General features: G+C 38.7%; 1 protein-coding gene across 3 annotated transcripts in view; it reads right to left on the bottom strand.

Annotated features, from left to right (window-relative positions):
* The window catches only part of ccdc171 (coiled-coil domain containing 171), a 46,095-nt gene that overhangs the window by 28,183 nt on the left and 937 nt on the right, over positions 1-16,975 (bottom strand). Inside the window, exons 2-13 of one of the 3 annotated variants that reach the window (XM_001336247.9) lie at positions 16,263-16,432; positions 14,230-14,380; positions 11,348-11,522; positions 9,289-9,479; positions 8,679-8,825; positions 5,861-5,953; positions 3,573-3,733; positions 2,441-2,657; positions 1,791-1,902; positions 1,583-1,647; positions 1,388-1,477; positions 993-1,172 (exon numbers count right to left, since the gene is read on the bottom strand). In XM_001336247.9, coding sequence (XP_001336283.5) covers positions 993-1,172; positions 1,388-1,477; positions 1,583-1,647; positions 1,791-1,902; positions 2,441-2,657; positions 3,573-3,733; positions 5,861-5,953; positions 8,679-8,825; positions 9,289-9,479; positions 11,348-11,522; positions 14,230-14,380; positions 16,263-16,402 — 1,722 coding nt within the window. In that variant the 5' untranslated portion in view covers positions 16,403-16,432. Of the gene's footprint in view, positions 1-992; positions 1,173-1,387; positions 1,478-1,582; positions 1,648-1,790; positions 1,903-2,440; positions 2,658-3,572; positions 3,734-5,860; positions 5,954-8,678; positions 8,826-9,288; positions 9,480-11,341; positions 11,523-14,229; positions 14,381-16,262; positions 16,453-16,975 lie in introns of all 3 variants that reach the window. The other 2 variants (XM_073939474.1, XM_073939475.1) reach the window with 2 other exon arrangements.

The following is a 16,975-nucleotide window of genomic DNA, read 5'->3' on the forward strand; positions in this document are numbered from 1 at the left end:
CTAAAAAGGATCAGTTTCAGAGTGTATACAGGGCAGGGCTCGAAATTGCGACCATTTTGGTTGCATATGCGCCTGAAAATTTATCTATGCGACCTCAAAATATATTTGGGAGCATGTGTGCGAGTGAATAAAATTGTTGTGTGCGACCAGTTTTTACTGCAAAATGTTCACCACATGCACGGATTTGGGAGACATTCACGCAGAATGCATCTCTGCACTTGAAACGCGAAACGCAGCGCTCAGGAATGGTTTAAAACAGTTGTCAGGTCAACTTGCTGCAGTAAACAAAGCCAAGTCTGTAATGCTTGCCCCGCCTTCACACTCTTCTTATTGGCCCACCACTGCTCTAGCGCTGAAATATCAGCTGTCAATCACTCAGTCAATGCTTTCTGGCTTGGGATGACAGAGAGAGCTCCTACCACGAAAAACTGTAAGCGCTGAAGATGAGAATGAAGATAACACTGACAGATTGTGTTTTAGAAACCATCTAAAGTTACAAATAATGACACATCTTACTAGTGATCATGTGCTGAATGTTAATCCACCATCTACACTTTTCCAAGAGTGGATAAAAGACTTCCGTTGGCTTCAAGTCTGATATGAAAAGTCTGTGGGATGGAGTTTGCAGGTAACTGTTTGCCACATCCAGCAATTGTTGATTCTCTGCCATGAAGGATTAAAGCAGTTCTTAAGGATAAAGGGGTCCAACCCGGCACAAGTAAGGTGTACCTAATAAAGTGGCCGCTGAGTGCATGTAACAATATGTAAGATATGTAAATCTGTGTATAGTTTTACAGAAATGTCACAAACTGGGACAATTCGCTGGCAAATCAATCATGTTAGATCACAATAATCTGAGATATTCCATAACTCAGAAAATAAATAATAATTAAATTCTATGACTTTCAATTTCTGAACTAAATTTTAAATATTGATTATTCCAGAAAGACTGTATTTATTATATGACGATGATAAACTAGACGACGCAGTACCTGGTCTTCAGAGTGATGCTGCTGCTGCAGCGTGTTCATCTGAGCATGTGTGTGCGCATGCTGTGCTTTCTCCTCCTGAAGCTGCTGGGTGAGTCTGCGCAGATCAGCAGCGGCGTCTGCGACACACACGCGCAAACGCTTCAGCTCTTCATTCGCACACGCTCCGCGAGCCTCACACTCCTGCAGACAAACACAAGCAGACAATTTAGAATTTGCATTTGTTTGTTTTTAACGGCTGTTACTGTGTGAGAATCTTAAATAATTAATTTCCAAATAGAGCTTTTAATTTAATCCGGTAAAATTACAATCAATATCGCAATATATGTGTATGGCAGAAAAATGAATGCAATGATGTGCAACTCACAAACACACACACACACTCAACTCAAACACACCTGGATGTTCCTCTGGAGATCAGTGACCGCTTCATCCTTCAGTTTGCTCTCATGATTGATCTTCTGCATCACTATCACAGACTCCTGCAACTACACAGAGACACACACATTAGTTTATCCTTAATCACAGTTTCTGTTCAACACTACAAGCTACAGCACAACACCAGAATGCAGTTTAGAGTGTGTGTGTTGTACCTGTGTGCTGTAGTAGTGTAGTGTTTGTCGCAGGCTGTCCAATGGGTTGCATTTTCCTCCTTGACCTAAAACACAAACAAACAGATATGAAAACACTCCTAAGTCAAGTCCATTTTACATCACTTTATACAAAAGAGAACGTGCCAAACAGCTTACTGTGATAAACAGGGTAATAACAGTGTTAATGTGTAGTTAAATCAATGCTGACCGGTGCTGTAAGTGTGTGTCGCCCCCTGCTGTTGATACTGCTGTACAACCTGATCTATTTCACTCAATACACCATCATAGGACTGCTGAACACGGACAAGAGCCTCCTGCACCTAAAACACACATACATACACACACACACACACACAAACAAACAAACAAACATACACACACACACGCAAACAGACAGACAGTCTAAAATGAACAAGAGTGCTAAATAAAAGAGAAAAAATAAGTATTTAGCAGTTGATTTATTTTAAACTGTAGTAAAACACATGGAAATGCAAAAAAATATTATTGGAAATCACTAGACTGAGATGAGAAACTAGAGACAATCAAATAAAACCATCTCAGTGGCATAAAATTGCGCTTTATTAAGACTAAATACTCCAAACTAATTATAATTATACAAATAAATATATTTTAAAATGTTTTATTTTCAAGTTTCATTCCAAACAAACTACAATAAATAAGATTTTATCCTGAAAAAAATGTGAAAATTATCCTTGCTTTTAAAAATAACTTGTGAAAAATAATTTATATCGCACAGAAATTTCAAAAAGGTTTGCCTTCAACAGTATATAACAATAAGCACATTTCATTCCTAATACGTAAAACCAAATATCCCCAATAATACAAGGTGTGTGTTACCTCCTGCTGTCTCTCGCTCCACACTCTCTCCTGCTCCTGCAGTTTGATTGACAGCTGCTCTGCCTCCGCCCTCTCCTGCTCCTGCAGTTTAATTGACAGCTGCTCCGACTCCGCCCTCTCCTGCTCTAACTGACCAATCAGCTCAGCGGATGCAGCTTTCTCCTTCTCCAGCTGAGCAGTCAGGTCCGTTTTCATGGTGAGGAGATCCTTTTCTAATCTGAAAAACATCAACAACACATCCATGATTTTGATTACAAAATTCATCCAGCTTTTTCTCACATTTGAATTGAGAAATTATGGGTTGTTATAATGTAATGATTATGCACTATAATGTACTGTCATCCTGGCAATAAAATGTTTATATTTTCTGCACTTAATTTTGTAAAAAGATTTGCAGATTTATGCTGAATACTTTTGGGAGTGTAGTAAATAAAACATGAAATAAAATATAACGCAACTTTAATTGAAGCGTTACAATGCAAATCCAATTAAATCCACTTGTTTGCTAAACAAAGCAAGTCTCTCATATCATATCTCTACTAAAAGGAAAGAAATAGTGCCGTACTGACTTTACTGTAAATAAATCAAATATGCATTTGCATATTCATTTTTCTTTGGCTAAGTTTAATTATTCATCACAGGTCACCACAGCTGAATGAACCGCCAACTACTCCAGCATATGTTTTACACAGCAGATGCCCTTCCATTCTCACACACACACACACACAGACACACACACACACACACACAGACACACACACACACACACACACACACACACACACACACACACACACACACAACGGCCAATTTAGTTAATCATTTCCCCTATAGGGCATGTGTTTGGACTGTGGGGGAAACCGGAGCACCCGGAGGAAACCCACGCCAACACGGGGAGAACAGGCAAACTCCACACAGAAACACCAACTGACCCAGCCCGGACTCAAACCCAAATTTGCATATTAGTTAATCAAATGACTGAATTTAACATAAAAACTGAACACATATATATTTACACACACTTACATATGTAAACAAATAGACTCAATAACTAATAAACTCCCACAACTCCCACAGAGCACGACGGGCTGTGGTGTAAAGCTGAAATGAAGGCTGGAGTGTTTGATCTTACTGCGTGATGTTCAGGCTCATGTGATGTGATTTTTCCCTCTCGTGAGCCACTGATCGCTCCACCTCCACACACTTCTGCTTCCAGAGCTCCAGACTGGACGAGACCTCAGTGTGAGTGCTCTTCTCCACCTCCAGAGCATCTTCCAGATCTCTCAAACGCATCTGTTCTCACACACACAAGCACAAACACACACACTTATATACACACGTGTGTTACCTAGTATGGGACGATAACCGGTTTAGAAAAGTCAGGTTAGAAAAGTCAGGTTTTAAAACTAAGGGCGACGCAGTGGTGCAGTAGGTAGTGCTGTCGCCTCACAGGAAGAAGGTTGCTGGTTCGATCCTCGACTCAGTTGGCGTTTCTGTGTGGAGTTTGCATGTTCTCCCTGCGTTAGCGTGGGTTTCCTCCGGGTGCTCCGGTTTCCCCCACAGTCCAAACACATGCGGTACAGGTGAATTGGGTAGGCTAAGTTGTCCGTAGTGTATGAGTGTGTGTGAATGAGTGTGTGTGTGGATGTTTTCCAGAGATGGGTTGCGGCTGAAAGGGCATCTGCTGCGTAAAAACGTGCTGGATAAGTTGGCGGTTCATTTCGCTGTGGCGATCCTGGATTAATAAAGGGACTAAGCCGACAAGAAAATGAATGAATGAATGAATGAATGAATGCATGAAGGTTTTAAAACTGCTAAACTTTTCCTTTATACTATTCCTACAGTATATGTACGTTTTTTTACATGTTTTTATTCAGTTTTTTAGGGCAACAGTATCTAAAGCAGAATAGGAGCCTCTACATCAAAAGCTACTGGTCATCACACGATTCAGCAAACGTCTGAAAAACACATCTCTTGTGCTCCAACATCCAGCATGCTGCAGAGCAGAGGACCGTTCTTCGTACGTGGATTACTCAGTTAGCTGGATTTGGATATTGACGATTTGACATGATCCAGGATCGTTTCGTTCTTCAAAGCTGATCCGAGAGTTGTTGTCATGGCAACAGTTCTTCTAGGTCAAACCTGATCGGGAGCAGGTTCAATTCATATAAACAGGATTAGATCGGCTCAGTTCAAGCAAAGATAATACAGAAAGTATACTCCGAATTCTGATATTTTCTTACAGTAGTAGTTATATACACTTGGGAAAATGGTACAAATTTTTTTAACTATATATATAAAGTTATAGTCATAAAATAAATAAAGTTATACATATTAATAAAACGTTTGCAATCTGCACCCTCGAAATGAAAGTACAAAGACTGCCACCTGGTGGTGCAAAGAGAAAACTTATTGATATGAACTTTTTAGATCGCTTTAGTACAAATTGTGTATAATAGAAATGCAGAATATGTGACTTTGTTTAAAGAAATAATACATTTATGCAGTCATAAACATGTTTTGATAGTTAATATGTCAGTGATTTGATGCTTCACAAAAGTTGCAGACGCCTTTACCAATATGAAAATGCTTTTGTAAACATCCAGTTATTCTTTACACCAATTAAAAAACGGCAACTATAATAAAGAAAATCTTCTCTAAATGTAGAAGTAAATACATTGATTTGCATTGAAATACATGATGAATACTCTTGACACATGAAAGTGTAAAGCCTGCAGCTCATGACAAATGTGGAAGGTTATTGCGTGTCATATTTAACAAGCCGTTTACTGCTAATTTTCCGTCATTTTGCTCACATGGATAATTGAATATTAATCAGATGATGTCATTACGCTGCTGTGCCGTCAGCTAATCGTTGCATTGCTGATCATGATTTCGAGGATCGATAGATCTGTCCTTCACAACACACGCAGCGATCTCAGATCAGTTCATCCGGACATCCTAATCTGATTCGCGAACTCGTTTGAAGAACCAAATTAGCGAGAGATCAGTTATCAAGATTAAAAGATCCAGGATCTGCCAAATCATCTTAGATCATTTAACCGAGCTACGAAGAACGGACCCCTGAACAGTGCAGTGGCGTTACTGTATATCCACAGAAAAGAAACCTCTCCATAGATGTCTTTTTCAAGCTGTGGAGAAATCTGTGTTTCTGAAACTAATAAGACAGCAGAATCCAATGATTTACTTTAATTACTCAGCCTAACACATTTACTGCTCCAAAATATTATAAACATTTCTTAAAATAAAATATAATGCATTCACAGGAGGGGGAAGTTGTTGTTTTTTTACTCAAACATTTAAAAAGAGCTTATTTTAGAGCAGTAATCACAATACCGTGATATTTTTACCCAAGGTCATCATACCATCAGAATCTGATAGCGGTTTATGTCTAGTTACCTGGATGATCTCGGAGCTGAATTTGGACTGCAGGTGTGCGGTCCGCTCAGACTCCACACTCTGCTCCAGCACCTTCACCTTCTGCAGAGCTGCCTGCACACACACAGGTTTGTTTTTTTATGAGTTGTGGGGACATTCTATCAATTTCCATAGTTCAATTTCACAATTCTGTACAAACTGCTTTATCTAGTGCCCTCCCCAAGCCTATCCCTGAAGCCAACCCTCACAGAAAGCTGTGCTCAGTTTTAAAAGAGTCAAAATGTGCCCCAGTAAATGCTTTGAGTTACAATTGACTCTATATGTAATGTATTAACCAGTTAAACTCTGCTGCTATTTGGGGATTTCCGCCTGGATTTTGCCTACCCAAATTTAAAAGCTTCCCAAATCCACATGCAGAGGTGCAAATGCAAAAATCTGGGATCATTTTAAAGAAAACCCTTTGAATTTTCATAAAACACTACTGAAAGTGTGTAAAATATCTGTATATGTTGTCTGTTATAACAAACACCTAATAAAGAGGCACTTTTTGTATTTTTTTTTTTTATAAACTCAAATGTGAAAGTGTCTCTTTTAGGTTGTGTGTGGTCTAGCGTGCTGTAATTAATGTTGGTGGCTCCTGCACATGTCTGTAATCATAGGACAAAAGAAAAATGTCTCCACCATAATCTATGCAGAAGTTATTGTACTCCAACTGATGAGAGGTGCTGTACAAGCCACAGGGAGCGATCATTGCTTTCATATTTCACTATTCTTTTGTTTGATCAAACATAATTCACTGTGTTTGGACCACGTCAGACATATAACAGGATTACTTATGCACATCAGCTCAAAAACAGAGGAGAATGGCCCTGAAGTGCACAGCATAAGGTGAGAGATGACGGCTGTCTGTGCTATCTGGGGCTGCTTATTGATCATAAATGTATTGTTTTCACTTCTGTGTCATGGAAACACCACGATTCATTTAACAACTGTTTGATATGTGAATATAATTCAGTATAAAGAACGCTAGATCTTAGTATGAGCACCGGCAAGAGCTTTCATTTGAGCTAGAACTTCTACATGTGTCATATGAAAAATAGGAAAATGAACTAATGTTCAATCCCCAGCTTGGGTGTGCAAAATACTGTGTATTTAAGTGTAAATAACTTTTGTACAGTAGAATAAAAACCAAAGTGATGCATATGTGCATAAAATATATATTCTACACTTTCAAACGAAACTACTTACGGGGGTCTGGTGCAATGCTAGCCCTTTAAATCTGAAAGCGAAAGTCGATGACGTCACGGACCCGGTATCGGGTTAGCAGAGTTTAAGTGGGTAATTAAGAGTGGTAATCCCATAATAAAGATGTTATTTTTATATGTGTTTTATGTAGTTTTTAATATGTATATGTAGCAACTTATATAAGGGTAAACATTTTTTGTTGTTGTTGTTGGGAGACCCGTGCCCAAGTAGAGCTTTATGTCTAGCAACACCCCTGGTTCCCACTCTATGCAAAATGTCTAAATGCCTGACTTTACCATGACCTATCCACTTTATTATTCACTAAGGAGCAGAGTAGCCATTGTTAACTGAAAAGTGTCAAGACTTCCAGTCTCACTCATTCACTACTCTAACTAGTAAACTTCATGGGACCTTTAAGGCTGCCAAGCAAAAGGATTAACAGTATGTAATCAACAAAAGCTTCAACCACACTTTTACCCAATCAGAATCAAGAACTGGAAGTATCTGTGGAAGTATGCTATTAATAGTGAATGTAATTTCAAAATAATGCAGTATTTAAGTGAATATTTTAATGTGAATACTTCACTGCTTACTATTAGTTTGCTATGAGACAATAGCCCCTTTCACACATACAGACCTTTCCGGAAAATTACCGGCAATTTTCCTGAAAGGTGTGTATGTGTGAACAGGCCCTTTTTAAAAATACCGGTAAATTGGTTCTGGCTGTTTTCCGGAAAGAGAAGATGTAACATTACCAGTAATTTGTCGGAATGCTGCGCTGTGTGAATGCAGAAGGAAGATTGCTGGAAAGAGCGCGTCCACGTCTAGAACGTGATGACGTGAGACGTCTGCTTTAGCCAATCAGAACAGTCAGACGCATTCACGTGCGCGCGGTTTATGAGAATAAAAGCCTTTGAATACTTTTCCAGACACATTTAGCTGCTATATGTTAGTCAGATCACGTTTATAGGTTTCTTCTTAATGCTAACTGTGTAAATAATTATCGATAAAATGTTTATGATAATCCGTTGTTTGTTTACCTTCAAGCTTTGCGTGTGCCTGTGAGCGCCCATAGCGCCAGCACACACACATATCATGAACATCTCGACATGCGAAAGTGTTCCTCTATATGTTTTCACTGGAGTTGTACTCAATACTGATCCATCCACAGAGTTTGTAATGTAGTCAAATGTTTACAAACACAAGCGCAGCCATTTAGAGGTCATTTCTGGTTAATGATGTCAGAATTTACCGGCATTTTGTGATGGATGTGTGAACGCTCTTTTCCGTAAAAATTCCGTAACGTCCTCGCCTGTGTGAACAGCCCTTTTTTGGATTTACCGGTAAAGTCGTTCCGGAAATTTTCCGGATATTTACCGGTATCACTGTGTGAAAGGGGCTAATGACGCACAAACAGAAAACCCCGCCCCTACTCAATATTCCGCTCGAGTAGAAAGTACATCAACATACTGAAATAAAAATCTCAGCAACTTCCTGTTCACACAGACTTTAATATCAGGTGTAAACAGTGTCCGTGTGGTGTGAAACCCTGTTGTGGGATCCAGCACACTGTGAGCAGAGGATAATAAATCACCTCCAGATCAGAGCGCAGTTTCTCTTCTCTCTCGGTGCTGCGGCTCAGCTCAGTAGATTGACGCTTCAGTTTCTCGGTGTCTCTCTCTCCGTCTCTCTTCATTCTCTCCATTTCACATTTCAGCTGATGCAGAGTGTCGTTCTGTTCCTGTTAAAACAAACACACAACACTAATTTAACGCTACAAATACATTAATAATATCATAATAACATGTCATGGCAGCACAGTGGCTTAGTGGTTAGCACAGTGACCTCACAGCAAGAAGGTCGCCAATCCTTGTCCTGGATTGGCCAGTTGGTGTTTCTGTGTGGAGTTTGCATGTTCTCCCTGTGTTGGCGTGGGTTTCTTTCGGGTGTTCTGGTTTCCCTCACAGTCCAAACACATGCGCTATAGGGGAATTGATTAACTAAATTGGTGCCGTAGTGTATGAGCGTGTGAGTGAATGAGTGTGTATGGGTGTTTCCTAGTACTGGGCTGCAGCTGGAAGAGGTTGAAGCGGTGTAGAACATATGCTGGAATAGTTGGTGGTTCATTCCGCTGTGGCGACACCTGATGAATAAAGTGACTAAGACGAATGAATAAATGACTGAATAAAATATGCCATGTTTACCTGTATGAGTGCCTCTAGTGGGCTTTTTTCGTCCTGCAGCCGGTCAATCTCAGCGTTTGCAGTCAGCAGCAGACGGTCTCTCTCATGCAGCTCCGCCTGGAGGCCCTGCAGGTCATCTTCTCTGGCTCTCTGCATTATCTCTAAAGACCTCTGAAGATCTGACACTCTCTGACGGAGCTCTGAGCTCAGAACTACACACACAGATGCTTAATATCAGGATCGCACAATGCTCATCTTAAAATGGGTTTTTATATATTCCAGAATTGTTATAATGAGAAATGTCTTGGCATTTGATTAAAGGGATAGTTCACCCAAAAATGACAATTTCCCCATTTACTCACACTCAGATGTTAGGTTTTTTTATATGTTTCTTTTTTCTAATGGACACAAAACAAGACAATCTGAAGAATTCTGGGGGAAAATGCAGCATTTGACATTCATAGAAGAAACTAAAAATACTATGGACGTCAATGGCTGTGTTTTGCAGCATTCATTGTCTTTGTGTGTGTCTGTGACCGTGCGTGCGTTTTTTAGCAACAAACCTGCCTAAACATTGTTGTCCATAGCCACTAAATCAAAAAGTTACGAATTGCCGTGAGATTGCGTTGCACTCCCAGCTCACATCATTCAAAAGAAAAGGTCCACATTGTCCCCCGATAATGTCAACAGACTGGACTGTCTTAGCAACTGACAAAAATTTGAAAAATTGTTTCTACTTTATAATTAATGTTCTCAACTCACAGCGATACAACTTTACAATGAGTACAATTGTTTGTATTCAATACTTTATTATTATTATAATTTATCATTATCCATATATTCATATCTGCAATGTCTGTGTTTTGGCATTTTTTTTGCAGTCCACTTAGAATCCAACTTGGAAATCAATGTTTTCGTTATTGGTATTGATTGTTTTAAAATTCAAATGTCATTAACATGCCTGTGTTTTAATTTCTGTAATTAATATGGCTGTCAAGCAGGATCCTGATGGTTTATTGTGGGTTTGTTGTTTACATGAAGAAATCTGTGTTACAAGTAAAACAAAAATTATAATAAAGCATTATATTTGAATTTAAATAGTTTTTGTCTTGCGTTTACATTAATTTTACATTTAAATAGCCAAAATTACAAGTTTCAGTCTTTTAAATGTGATTAATCGCGATCAATTTTCAAAAAAAGTGTGAATAATTAGTTCATTTTTTTTAATCGATTGACAGCACAACATAAAACACAACATTTAAATGTTTTTTTTAAGGAAGAGAATAAATGAATAAATAAATGCCAGAACAGACAGGTAAAGAATTATAATTAATGAGATTTCCTACTTAACTATAACTCCAAATTGTAGTTGTAAATTTATTTATAAATGAACATGTTGTAAGCTGACAAGTTAATTATTTGTGTGGGTGTGATTTTTATATATTTAAGTAACGAGTAAAATGCATTATATGTAATAAAATGTCTTATGCTAAAAACATTTCATTACAATCAATGTGTTTTACTCAAACTGAAAAAACAAAACAAAAAATGTGTATATACAAACACACACACACACACACACACACACACACACATACACATACACACACACACACACACACACACACACACCCACACACACATCCACACACACATCCACACACACATCCACACACACATCCACACACACATCCACACACACATCCACACACACACTATAGGAATTTGTATTATTACTAATATTGTGACAATTAATACTAATTAAATATAAACAAATTAATTAAATCAAGCAGATGAGGTGAAGGATGAGTAAATGACAGAATTTAAATCTTTGGGTAAATGGCCCCTTCAAGTCATTGGTGCCCAAACTCTGTCCCGGAGAGCCTGCACGGATGTTTTTAGTAAGCCAGTAAGAGCTTGATTAGCTTGCTCAGGTGTGTCTGATTGGGGCTGGAACTAAACTCTGCAAGACACCGGACCTACAGGACCAAATTTGGGCACCCCTGCTTTAATAAACATCAGAAATGTGAGGACTATAGGCCTAACAAACACACACACACGCGCAAAAACACACACGTACCGTCCAGCCTGTGATTGTGTTTTGTCAGCTGGTTGATCTTCTCCTCTGCGTTTCTCCTTTCCGCCGCCGCATCTCTTCTCGCCACTGCAACATCGTACTCCAGCGTCTGCCGATGCGCCTCGCCGCGCTCCACCTGAGCACGCAACCGAGCGACCTGAGCCTCACACTGAGACACCTGTACACACACACACGCACACACACTGCACAGTAAGGAATATGTCATATGTCATCTGAATTACGCAATCCATTTCAAACACACACTACGACCAATCTAGTTTTTCCAATTTTTATTCATATATATTAGTGCTGTCAAAATTAGTGCGTTAACGCATGCGATTAATTTGAAATAATTAACGCATTAAAAAAATGTATGCAGTTAACGAAATTGCAGTTTTTTTTTTCTATTGTGGTCGACTTGTGTTAAACATGCAAATAAATACGGATAAGACCAAGGAAGCGCTTTTTGAAGGCAAGTTTCAGTATTAAATAATTCATGTTGCATCACCAGGCTATCAGCGTTTCCTCCAGAATTTCAAGCAATTTCGGGTGTTTCATTTTTAAATTTCAAATTTTGTTTTAATGGAATTTGATACCGCATGCTGAACGGAAAGAAAAACCTCCACATTTCCTGACTTAGTGGTCCTTTAAGGTAATTAAAAAACTTGCTGCTTACATGGTCGACTCTTAAGGCTGATTTATACTTCTGCGTCAAACACCGGCGTAGGCTACGGCGCTGACGCATAGCCCTTCGCCGTGGCCGTCGGCGTCACTGACGTGCACCTCTCAAAAATTGTAACTACACGTCGAAACAACGAGTAGCGCAAGCTCTGTGATTGGTCGGCTTGCTAGCGCCGACGAGTCTGGGCGGGACCGAGAGCCGCGCGAATGGCGCGAGCGATTGTTTAAAAGTGTGGAGTCCCGTAAAGGAGCCCCGGATGGAAAGTTTTGTTCTGTGTTTACCTCATGGTTAAAGTTGTTGCACGTCCGCCGGTTCCTGCCTCAAAATGAGCGAGTTTGAGTATCTTGTACATCCAGGAAGTGTTCAGAATAGCAAAACAGAAGCGAAGAAACTCGACACAGAGGAACATTTACACCTCACTGCCCACTAGCGTTTCGGAAGTGTTAATGCAGACCAACGGAGACAGCGCGCAGAAGTATAAATGCACAGCTGCGCACGTTGCCTGCGCCGTGAGTTGCGCCGGTCACTTGACGCAGAAGTATAAACCAGGCTTCAATATGTGTGTTATCTTAATCATATTAAAATCGGAGTATTGGTGTCCATGTAAATGAACTTAGAAAGTGGCAGATGAAGTTGCGAGCTGTCAAAGACAGTGCATTCCCCTGCCTTTTAGCATGAGCCCTCCAATGTTTCATTAAGTTTGACGTATTTCCCGATTGAACACAAGCTTTGTAAAGCATATGCTTTGCGTTGTTGTGTCAGAATCCTTGTGAAATACAGCCATACTTTAGAACGCTTAGTTTAAACAAATTTGATGAACGCGATCATGCATGTTGAATCTGAAGGGAGTCGCTCTTACTGCGATGTCCTGCGCACGTTGTGTGTGTGTGTGCGCTTTGGTGTGACAATGCGTACCTTTAATGTACCGCTTGATGCTTCTTACATCCTTGTCACAGCACCCGTGGCAACAAAATTAGGCACCGAAATGCATATGCTGATCCAGTATTCCTGATTGTGATCCTGCCTATTCTCACTCTCAGCTCACATCATTTAAAAGAAAAGGTCCACATTGTCCCCCGATAATGTCAACAGACAGGACTGTCTTAGCAACTGACTGAATGTAAAGGAGGACTGAGCAAAATTGTTTCTACTTTATAATTAATGTTCTCAACTCACAACTTTTCAATGAGTGCAATTGTTTGGATTCAATACTTTATTATAATTATAATTTTCCATATTTGCAATGTCTGTACTTTGGTTCATATTTTAATCGTTGATTAATCACGATTAATTGCAAAAAAAAAGGTGTGATTAATTAGTCACTTTTTTTAATCGATTGACAGCACTAATATATATATATATATATATATATATATATATATATATATATATATATATATATATATATATATATATAATGCATTTCTATTAATACTAAAATATAATTAATTGTAACTAATTGTAAATCATTTTAATTTGATTTAATTCAATATAAAATATACTGAATTAGGTAGACTGTTAAAATTGAGGTATACTTTTAACTTATTTGCTATTTTTTATTACGTAATACTACTAATAATAAAAAAATAATAATATATCAATTAATTGATTTAGCAGGTATTAGGGGCTGTTCGCATCTCATTTTTTTGCACACAAGTTTGCACAAGTTCATTGTTTTAACACACAGGAAAAAGGGAATATCAATACTTAGAATCTTTCTATGAGCAATCAGTTCTTGACGTAGCTATTAAAATATTAGCTGAGCCTTGCATAGTTTATTTTATGAGTGCGAGTCACTGCCCTCTGGAAAACGATATCGGCTGCCTGTGTACACATACGTACAATTGTCTTAAGAAATCGTTTTTACCTACATCAGTTAGACTGTTAAATATATAATTTATGATATATGTGTTGATTGTGTTGATTTGTGTTGTCTGTTTTGTTCAGTGTATGCAAATGTAGCCCTAGGGTCCAAGACAAAGTATACACATTTCCGTAATAACAGTGACGTGCCCCGAGCTTTCCTTGTGTTTTAATATGTAAACAGCCCATAACATGACCAAGGTACAGCTTGAATAAAATCTGCCAGTGTATGTTTGTGTGTGCGAGTCTGACACACCTGTTGTTTATGTGTGTGTGTGTGTGTGTGTGTGTGTGTGTGTGTGTGTGTGCGTGTGTGTGTGTGTGTGTGAGTCTGACACACCTGTTCATTGTGTTTGGAGGTGCAGTCCAGTTTCTCCTTCTCCAGCTGGTTAATTCTCCACCTCAGCTCAGCAGTAAGATTGAACTCATCACCCGTCTCCCTCTCACTGACCCGTCTGCCTGTCTGCAGATGCTCCATCACACCTCTCAGCCTGATACATACAGTTTAAAATGAATTATTCACCCTCCTTCTTCAAATATTTCCCAAATGATGTTGAACAGATTCAGAAACTTTACATTACATAGTATTTTCTCTAATATTTGTTCTTCTGGAGAAAGTATTATTTGTTTTATTTTATTTTGGCTAGAATAAAAGCAGTTTTTAATTGTTTTAAAGCCATTTTAAGGTCAATATTATTCGCCCCTTCAGCAATATTAGTGTTGGATTGTCTCCAGAACAAACCACTGTTATACACTGACTTGCCTAATTACCCTAACGTTACCCTAATTACCCTAGTGAAGCCTTTACATGTCACTTTAAGCTGAATGCTAGTGTCCTGAAGAATATCTAGTCTAACATTAATTACTGTCATCATGATAAAGAGAAAATAAATCAGTTATTAGAGATGAGTTATTAACACTATTATGATTAGAAATGTGCTAAGAAAAAAATCCTCTTTCCATTAAACAACACCTGGGAAATATTTTAAAAGAATTAAAAATTTTACAGGAGGGCTAATAATGTTGTCTTCAGCAGAAATGACCAACAGTTGAACCCAGAGGTTGACATACACTCTAATAAAGGCACAAAACCATTTGTTTTTTAAATGTCTGATGGTAAATCAGACTAAACGTTTATTATTTTAGGTCCATTAGGATTACTTAAATGATTTACATTTGCTAAATGCCAGAATAATGAGAGAATTATAATTTTTTTAATAATTTTTTATTAATTTCTAGACAGTCAGAAGTTTACACGCATTTTCTTGGTATTTTTTAGCTTTGCTTTTAAACTGTGTAACTTTGGTCAGATGTTTTGGGTCTCCTTCCACAAGCTTCTCACAATAGTTTGCAGGAGTTTTGGCCCATTCCTCCTGCAGAATTGCTGTAACTGAGTCAGATTTGTAGGCTGTCTCGCTCACACAAGCTTTTTCAACTCTGCCCACACATTCTATATAGGATTGAGATCAGGGCTTTGTGATGGCCACTCCAAAACATTCACTCTGTTGTCCTAAAAGCACATTTAAATCAATTTGGCAGTGTGCTTAGGGTCATGGTCTGTTTGGAAGAGCCATTTGTGGTCAAGTTGTAATGTCCTGGCTGATGTGTTGAGATGTTGCTTCAGTATTTCTCCTTAATGTTCTGTCTTCATGATGCCATCTATGCTGTGAAGTGGACCAGTCCCTCCTGCAGCAAAACAGCCCCACAACATGATGCTGCCGCCCCCATACTGCACAGTTGGGATGGTGTTCTAGGCTTGTGCGCTTTCCTCTTTGTCCTCCAAATGTAACACTGCTCATTATGGCCAAACAGTTCAATCTTAGCTCCATCAGAGCGCAGGACATGTCTCCAAACATCAGTCTTTCCCCAGTATAGTTTAGCTAATTGTAATCTGGCTTTGTTGTTGATTGTGGCTTGTTGATTCTCCATGTTGTCACAGAAGGAAGCAGTGTGTTTGAGCTCTTCCTTCAATACTATTCTACAGTTGTGCCTCACATTAACTCAAATGTTGTTAGTTAGCCAATCAGAAACTTCCAAAACCGTGACATCATCATCAGAGCTTTTCCAGAGGCAGAATAATCTTATTGTGTGTAAACTTGACTAACAAGAAAAGTTCTCAAATGTTCTCAAACAATCTCTCTCTCATTATTCTGCTGTTAAGCAGAACAGAAACACGTGATCATCCTAACTGACCTAAAGGAGAAAAGGTTTAGTCACGTTAACATCTGACTTTATTTAAATGGTTATGTGCCTTTTATACAGTGTATGTAAACTTCTGCTTTCAGCTGTATATGATGTTTAGAGATTTTTGTAATATTGGCCAGCTCTAGTGCATGCATGTGAGAGAAGCGTGTCAGAAACACTAAGACGAACCTGCTAATGTCCTCTTCTGTGTTTTGCGCAGACGGGGTCACGGTTTGCGGACGAGCTGCTCGAATGCTGGAAACCGGGTCTTTACGTTTGGCTCGAGCGCCATGATGTGGACAGACGGCGGCGGGAGGCTGAGTGGGCATGAGGTCAGAGTGAGGTCACAGTTCCCAAATCTGCAAAAACAACAGAGACGCTGTACATGAACAGTTATTTGCTATGTCAGTTTCCATGACCATTTTCATGATGAAAAAAATGTACAGTTTAACTCTCAGTACAGTTTATTTTAGACCTCCTGTATATTTTTTTCCCAATTTATCATAATAGTGTTAATAACTCATCTCTAATAACTGATTTATTTTCTCTTTGCCTTGATGACAGCACATAATGTTAGACTAGACATTCTTCAAGACACTAGTATTCAGTTTAAAGTGACATGTAAAGGCTTCACTAGGGTAATTAGGGTAAAGTTAGGGTAATTAGGCAAGTCATTGTATAACAGTGGTTTGTTCTGGAGACAATCCAACACTAATATTGCTGAAGGGGCGAATAATATTGACCTGAAAATGAGTTTAAAACAATTAAAAACTGCTTTTATTCTAGACAAAATAAAACAAATAAGACTTTCTCCAGAAGAACAAATATTAGAGGAAATACTGTGAAAATTCCCTGAATCTGTTCAACATCATTTGGGAAATGTTTGGAAAAAGAAAATTTAA

Source organism: Danio rerio, chromosome 23 (assembly GCF_049306965.1).
Source record: "Danio rerio strain Tuebingen ecotype United States chromosome 23, GRCz12tu, whole genome shotgun sequence".
In the NCBI taxonomy this organism is placed as follows: Eukaryota; Metazoa; Chordata; class Actinopteri; order Cypriniformes; family Danionidae; genus Danio; species Danio rerio.